Source organism: Salvelinus fontinalis, chromosome 42 (genome assembly GCF_029448725.1).
Source record: "Salvelinus fontinalis isolate EN_2023a chromosome 42, ASM2944872v1, whole genome shotgun sequence".
In the NCBI taxonomy this organism is placed as follows: domain Eukaryota; kingdom Metazoa; phylum Chordata; class Actinopteri; order Salmoniformes; family Salmonidae; genus Salvelinus; species Salvelinus fontinalis.
In genome coordinates this window covers 15247845-15255509 of record NC_074706.1, presented here as the reverse complement: position 1 = coordinate 15255509, position 7665 = coordinate 15247845, and the positions used below count along the sequence as shown (strand labels likewise).

At 44.2% G+C, this 7665-nt stretch overlaps 1 protein-coding gene across 1 annotated transcript; it reads left to right on the top strand.

The window, feature by feature from the left end:
• The first annotated feature begins 2595 nt into the window (after positions 1-2595).
• Positions 2596-6195, top strand: LOC129841287 (early growth response protein 2b-like). The gene is made up of 2 exons (XM_055909485.1): positions 2596-3016; positions 3270-6195. The coding sequence occupies exons 1-2, from the start codon at positions 2860-2862 to the stop codon at positions 4583-4585; spliced, it is 1473 nt and encodes a 490-aa protein (XP_055765460.1). The 5' UTR covers positions 2596-2859; the 3' UTR covers positions 4586-6195.
• Positions 6196-7665: the final 1470 nt, after the last annotated feature.

Here is a 7665-nt window from a genome sequence, read left to right as displayed (position 1 = left end):
ACCCAGCATCAGATAGTGAAAATAAAACGCCTTTTTTATTGTTTGAAATGTCACCGTCTGTGTGAACAGGTTGGTTCAACCGCTGAACACTTCGGGGTATGATCGATTTCCCCCGCATACCTGAAAGGCCAACCTTTAGATAGCCTAGTGTTTTGTAGTTTAGGCTCTCAGCACGGTGACAACACCACCACAGCGGTCACGTTTGCTATTAGACAACGATGGAAGTGAATGAGTGAAAACAGTTCGGTGCTGAGCAGCAGCAGCGTGTAGGAAGCAATTACCAGCAAGGACTTTTTCTGAGTTGCATTTATAAAAGAAAACAGCATCCGGGCCTACCTTTCTGTCGCCCACATGTGCTCAGTGGGGCCACGACATTAGAACTGATCGAGTTTGAAGTAGCAGCAGCTACACTATATATAAAAAGGTATGTGGACACCCCTTCAAATTAGTGGATTCGGCTATTTCAGCCACACCCGTTGCTGACAGTTGTATACAATTGAGCACACAGCCATGCAATCTCCATAGCCTAACATTGGCAGTTGAATGGCCTTACTGAAGAGCTCAGTGACTTTCAACATGGCACCGTCATAGGATGCCACCTTCCCAACAAGTCATTTCATCAAATGTCTGCCCTGCTAGAGCTGCCCCGGTCAACTGTAAGTGCTGTTATTGTGAAGTGGAAACATCTAGGACCAACAACGGATCATCCGCGAAGTGGTAGACTGCAAAAGCTCACCGAACGGGACCGCCGTGTGCTGAAGCGCATAGCGACACATATTGCAACACTCACTACCGAGTTCCAAACTGCCTCTGGAAGCAACGTCAACCCAATAACTGTTAGTCGGGAGATTCATGAAATGGGTTTCCATGGACGAGCAGCTGCACACAAGCTTAAGATCACAATGCTAAGCGGCGACGGGAGTGGTGTAAAGCTCGCCGCCATTGGACTCTGGAGCGGTGGAAACACGTTCTCTGGAGTGATGAATCACGCTTCACCATCTGGCAGTCCGAGTGAAGGGAATTCCTAACGCTACAGCATACAATGACATTCTAGATCAGGGGTGGGCAACTCCAGTCCTCGGGGGCCTGATTGGTGTCACACTTTTTCTCCATCCCTAGCAAACAGCTGATTAATCAAATTCCTTTCTAAACTGAAGATCATGATTGGGTGATTATTGGAGTCAGGTGTGTTAGCTGGGGCTGGGGCAAAACTGTAACACCAATCATTCCCCCGAGGACTGGAAGTGCCCGCCCCTGTTCTTGATGATTCTGTGCTTCCAACCTTGTGACAACAGTTTGGTCAAGGCCCTTTCCTGTTTCAGCATAACAACGCCCCCGTGCACAAAGTGAGGTCCATACAGAAATGGTTCGTCAAGATCAGTGTGGAAGAACTTGATTGGCCTGCACAGAGACCAGACCTCAACTCCGCACAGAGCCCTGACCTCAACCTCATCAAGCACCTTTGGGATGAATTGGAACGCCGACTGCGAGCCAGGGCTAATCGCCCAATATCAGTGCCCGACCTCACTAATGCTCTTATGGCTGAATGGAAGAAAGTCCCCGCAGCAATATTCCAACATCTAGTGGAAAGCCTTCCCGGAAGAGTGGAGGCTGTAGCAAAGGGGGTACCAAATCCATATTAATGCCCATGATTTTGGAATGAGATATCCGACGAGCAGGTGTCCACATACCTCTGGTCATGAAGTGTACAACAAAAATATCAAATTTTTCAAGGATTAGTCCTATTGCCTCCAATGCCTCTCTTTTGAGTTTAAGGTGTGTCATCTTTTGATGTGAGCAAGTGCATAGCTTAGATAACCTACAGGTTGCATCCCAAAGGGCACCCGATTCCCAATGGGCCCCTGTCAAAAGCAGTGCACTACAAAGGAAACTGTGCCTACGACTGTTACCTGTTTATGTTATACAAGCCGGGGGTCAAACTTTCATAACCAGTTAAATGTTGATGTGTACAGTAACTTCAGCTGCCACAATGGAAAGTTCTAATTAGGGGGAGGGATTGCTTCTTCCTTGTCTACATCACAGTTAACTTGAATGGTATAATCTCTCTTCTATGAATCATACAGACAAGCGAAATGGATTCATCTCGTTTAGTAGCCTATACACAACGTATTATGCCCTAAAGCCTTCCTAATCTTAATTTGTTTAATTGATGAGAAATTAAGTAAAGTGTGTTGGTGTGTTGATTGGCGGCAGAAGACATTAGACATCTCCACGCGGCATCGAATGACTGTCTACAAGCTACCCTGTTTTACTAGTCGACCGAGTTGAACGTAAGAACACTTGCCATGCCACTGCCATGATATCTTGGTTTCATGATTTGATAACTCAAGCTTTTATTCTCATACATAACATACACATACCCGATGGTATATCAATGGCAGTCTCTCGCAGATCCAAGAGACTTGTTGCAACGTTAGAATCGTAACTCTCCTTTTTTGGGGGAAGCCCGTCACATCCTCTGTCCATGTATGGGCATGAAGTTTACACGCAGCAGGGAATCCTTTCACTGGAGCCGATGAATGGGGGGGGAGGGCTCTAGCGACCCGCCGAAGTGTATATAAGGAGAGGCAAGGGAAGCCACTGGTGTGAAACATACCCACAGCAACAGATAGCCGAAAAGCTACAAATCGATACAGCACGCAGTCATCTGGACAAAAAGGACATTTCGAATTATTTATTGACACCCTTTTCCTCAAACGACCACCTGCACATTTTCGGGAATAATCGACGACCCCGTGCATCAGAGGGAAAAGGACACATAATTTGCATCTGCTTTGTTTTATTTTTTATCTACCTACACTTACCTGGATTGACAGACTTGAAATCAATCTCGCAATCATGCTGAACAACATGGATTTGAACTCTAAAGATTCCTTCTACCCACAGTTTGAGAATTGTAGCGGTTCTTCCCTGGGGATGGAAAATATCGCTCGGAAAGATACCCAGGAGATGTTTTCGGACGCAGAGAGAGGAGCACCTGCCCATTTTACCCCTGGTAAATTCGCAGTAGCCTCTTGCTGCATTGCATAATATGATAAATCAATATGCATGCATTGATAGTTTAAATAAGATTGTTTGTGGTTGCACATTGATTTATTAAAAACATCCCATGGATTTAATTTGGCCCATTTGCAGTGGTACATGTTACGCATGTATGCTTATTGATTACATAACAACTTTACTATATGTGCAAATAGCAGACTACAATCAACCTTTGTAATGACAAACTTGCCCTCTTTCTTTTTCAGAGGGAGCACCTGTAACCCTGAAAACCGAGGCCTCCAACTCAGATTTCGCCTTTAATCCCTGCGAGGGGCCCAAAGGCACCACCTCCTCCTCCCTCGCCTACACAGGCAGATTCTATGTCGAGGCGACCCAGGGGGGCCCGTGCAGCACTGAGACATTGCTCAACATGATCACAGAAATTGTCGGTATTTCTACGTTACCGATCTCCGAAGTTCAACTGAGCACCATGGACAGCAACAGCTTCGGCGACGCGGGCGTCCAGAGGCAATCCTCCACCTGCAGCGCCACCCCGCCCCTGTACTCTCCGGGGCAGACATGCCCCAGCTACCCCGACGGTGAGTCCGGCGGCCAAGCTCAAGATTCAACCTCTCCCCAGGTGAGCTTCGGCTCCCCCGCTCAAGTCCGAAACCAGAACAGCACCACCGTTCCGCAGTCAGAAGCTGCGTCTTTTCCAGTGGTGGTCAAGAATGAATTCGATAGCAGCTGTTACGAATGGGGCACGTTCAATAAATCGGACCCCTATTTGGAAACGAGCTTCCATTCATCAGAAACGTTCCCGATGTCCAGTGACTTCCCGTCTGACCAACAAGTGGATGTAAAGGAACTTTTGGACTCATTTTCACCCATGTGTCCTAACCCAGAGATGGAGTTCAAAGTTGAAGGTGGAATCAAGCAGGAGCAGTGCTATTCTGACACCTGCTCTCAGAGTTTCTGCAGTTCTCTTTACCCCAACTACCCAGTGCCAGTCATGGACCTCTCAACCAACAACCTCCTCAAGCCAGCTATGTTTCCCAACATTGAACTTCCGCCATTATCTAATCAGTGCGATTCGTCTTGCCAGCTTACCTCACCAGCTTTACCCAGTACTATAGACTCAATTCTTTACTCCTCCTTGTTGCCAGACTCCTTTGCCCAAAGTTACACGCCGCGCGCGCAAAAGGCACCGCGTGTCAGGAAAAGCCCCGCCGCATCCACCGGGCCTGCCAAAGAGAAACCCTTCACCTGCCCCATGGAGAACTGCGACCGGCGCTTCTCCCGCTCGGATGAACTCAACAGGCACATCCGCATCCACACGGGACACAAACCCTTTCAGTGCCGCATCTGTCTGCGCAGTTTCAGCCGTAGCGACCACCTCACCACCCACACCCGGACTCACACGGGAGAGAAGCCGTTCTCCTGCGACGTATGCGGCAAAAGGTTCGCTCGGAGCGACGAGAGGAAACGGCACGGTCGCGTGCACCTGAAACAGAAAGAAAAGATGGAGCTGAAGCCACAAGTGATCAGTGCATGGCCATGTACTCTTCCCGATGGAATTTGAAGAGACACCATTACGCACACGAGTAGCTCTGTCCACACAACATTACAATCTTTCCGTCGAAGATAAAACGCTTAACAGTTCATTGCTGATTACAGGTCGACGTATCAACGTTTGCGGTGTGACATATAGGTCGAGTGAAATTGGTTTGACTGTGAACGTCTCTATAGGGAGTCTTAGAATAAGGATGTTTTGCGAGTTAGATTTGCATAGTGCTATGTCGGGGAGCGTATTGTGAAAAGGGTCTGCTCTTTCGACCCTCGTTAACTTGCTGCTGCTGACTCTATGCAAGACATGCATGACTTGATTGTAAAACCTTCCCAAGTTGACAGCTCAACAGACACGTATTGTGTTTCTCTGTTACAATCAACCAATTTGATCATTTCAAACCAAACACCAAGGCGTCATAACAAATGCCTGCACCAGTTCAGTACCCCTTTCGTCTGGACAGCTCCAACGTCAAAAAACCTCAACGAAGAAATATACCATTTAAGACAACGAACTGCTTCCAAATTGCTGGGCTATATTGCACTTACATCTAATTTGAGATATCCACTAGAAAGTCGTATATTTTTTGCTTTCGAGGCTTTTATACCACTAACACTGCAACCAGTCAGATAGTGGTTCTTCAAATGCATGTTTATGTTCATGTGGTATTATTGAATATAGCCAACACATAACTTAGTCCTCCAATTACCGAATGGAAGGGAGAGAGACTTCGTTTTATGACATGAATGTAACACATTATTCTTGGCTTTAGTCACAAAGCAGTCCAAGGTTTTGAGAATTTATTTTGCTTTGCTATTAATATTTTATTGATTGGGTCTTTGTGTTGTATTTAAAGAAAAATGGTTGAATTATTAAATCGTGAAAGTTATACCATAAATGGAAAATAAATATATTTGTATGACTGTACTTTGTATTTTTATAGCTGTGTATATACATATTTCAAAAGACCACTGTTTACCTTGAATTGTTAAAAGTGGAAAAAGGCTTTTTTAAACATACTCACAATGTTTTACGTGTACTTTTGGAGGGCTGGTAGCAGAATAGTGTTTTAGAGAGATTGTCATTTGATATCAAATATATTTCTAAGACAAGTAAAAGATGACCTAACTGTTCGTACAATAGTGACTCGAAATATCATTTGATTACACTGCTAATCAGTTCGTGATGAGGACTATAGTGTTAAACTAGTACGTCATTATACATGGCTCTGGTACAGTACGATGTACTGTATTGTACTGTCAAGCCAGAATTGACTAGCAGCACAACACTAAAACATTGCTGTTGAGTAATCAGGTAGCACACATTGCTGCGAGTTTATGTACTTTTCAGATGAGATGATTTAAGACTTGACAAGGCATTACTGATGAGGAAGCTATTCACTTTAGCAAAAAAACAATGGTCATGGCTTGGCGAGAATGTCACCAATCAGTCAGGGTACTGTAAAAAAAACTTTTAACTCGCCATAAGTTATATTAACTGCTTGGGTATATAATGAATTTTGTATATATACACAGTTTATATGAAACTACTTTCGATAAATTGAATATGGATGTTGTTATTTTTATGACAAATGTTTATGAATAAAATGTTTGGTTTTCTGGAAACATTGCAAGAGTCATTTGTCCATGCATAGAAATTCCTCAGTCCTTCCTCCCTATGCTGACAACTTCCTTTATGTAAGTAACACACTCATATGGATGACTATTGCGGCTGTTCCTAAAAATACACGTTCTAATGGGCATCCTAGCACCAGCAGATAGTGGAATCCTAACATTTGACATCACAGTTCTATGTAATGTTGACTCACAAGGCGTTGGACTCCAACTCATTAAAGTGAATACCCAATTACTCAGTGTTGTGATTCTGGTCCATCTGACATGAAAAAGATCACAGGTTTATAGCTACCAAAAGTGGAGATGAGATACTCACATTAGCTGAGGGAGGACACCATTATAATTGGTATTTATTTGGTAGAACCTCGGCTGCAGATGTTTCAGTCTAAACAAACCTTCATCAGAAAGAGACCATAAAAAGACTTCCTCTTTCCATGGAGGTCTATGGCCTGTTGTATGTTGTTAGCCTCAAATGGACCCATAGAGATACTGTATGTCTCCATGGTTCGCCTCTCCTCTGTCTAACCTGTCATTCATTCCCACAATGCTGATAGATAAGAGATCAATGATGTTTGTTTCTCTCTAGTTGGCTCTTTGTGACCCAGTAGCACTGCAATCTTCCCTTTTGACCTCCTCCCTTTCATACTGGCTGTGTCGAGAGAATGGTACCTACTGACAGTTGTTGCTCTGACTCGCTCATCATTCATATCCTTCATATCACTTATCAAAAGGAATATGCACAAAGGGAATGCAATTTCCAGGAAATCCCATCCTGCTAATTCAATGGTACTGTGACTTTTGTGTGGTGCTGCTCCTTTACCAGTATGCAGTAGGTCTACTAAATGCAACTGAGTCTATTTGAATCAATGTCGGAGGTAAAAAATAAAAAATAAATTAAAAGGAAAGAGACTAGCATATTTCAATGTCTAATGTTATTTCTATGCAAACGGTAGATTGCACTCTCATCGGGCTGTTGCACTCTTGAGCTGGCAATCAGTTATCTCATTGGTCACTCGTGAGTTAGATCAGACTTGATAAGGTTGTCCGAACAGAAACACGCATGTTCCATGTATCGTTATTGCCCATTAGTATGCTCATAATTATGCCATCCTTGAGGTGTTAACAACCAATATATTTGCTTACAATACTTTACACTGTATCACAGGCACATCATATAGTGTTGAGTGTTGTGCCCTGAAAGTTCAATTCCAAACAATGGCTTGTGAAAAGGCCTACATTAACAACTCCTAAAAGTTATTCTATTCTATTCTATTCTATTCTATGCATGGTCTTTCTGGCTGTTGGTCCACATTAGAGCAGAGTAGAGCAGGATCCTCCCTGGCTGTGGTTAAGGCAACTCAGCCTGTTGTGTCCCCCACGGAAGAGGAGTAGGGATTACCAAGAGAGGAGACAGAGAGAGTTATATCGGGATAACACTGGAGAGACAGTCGAGATCTTCAG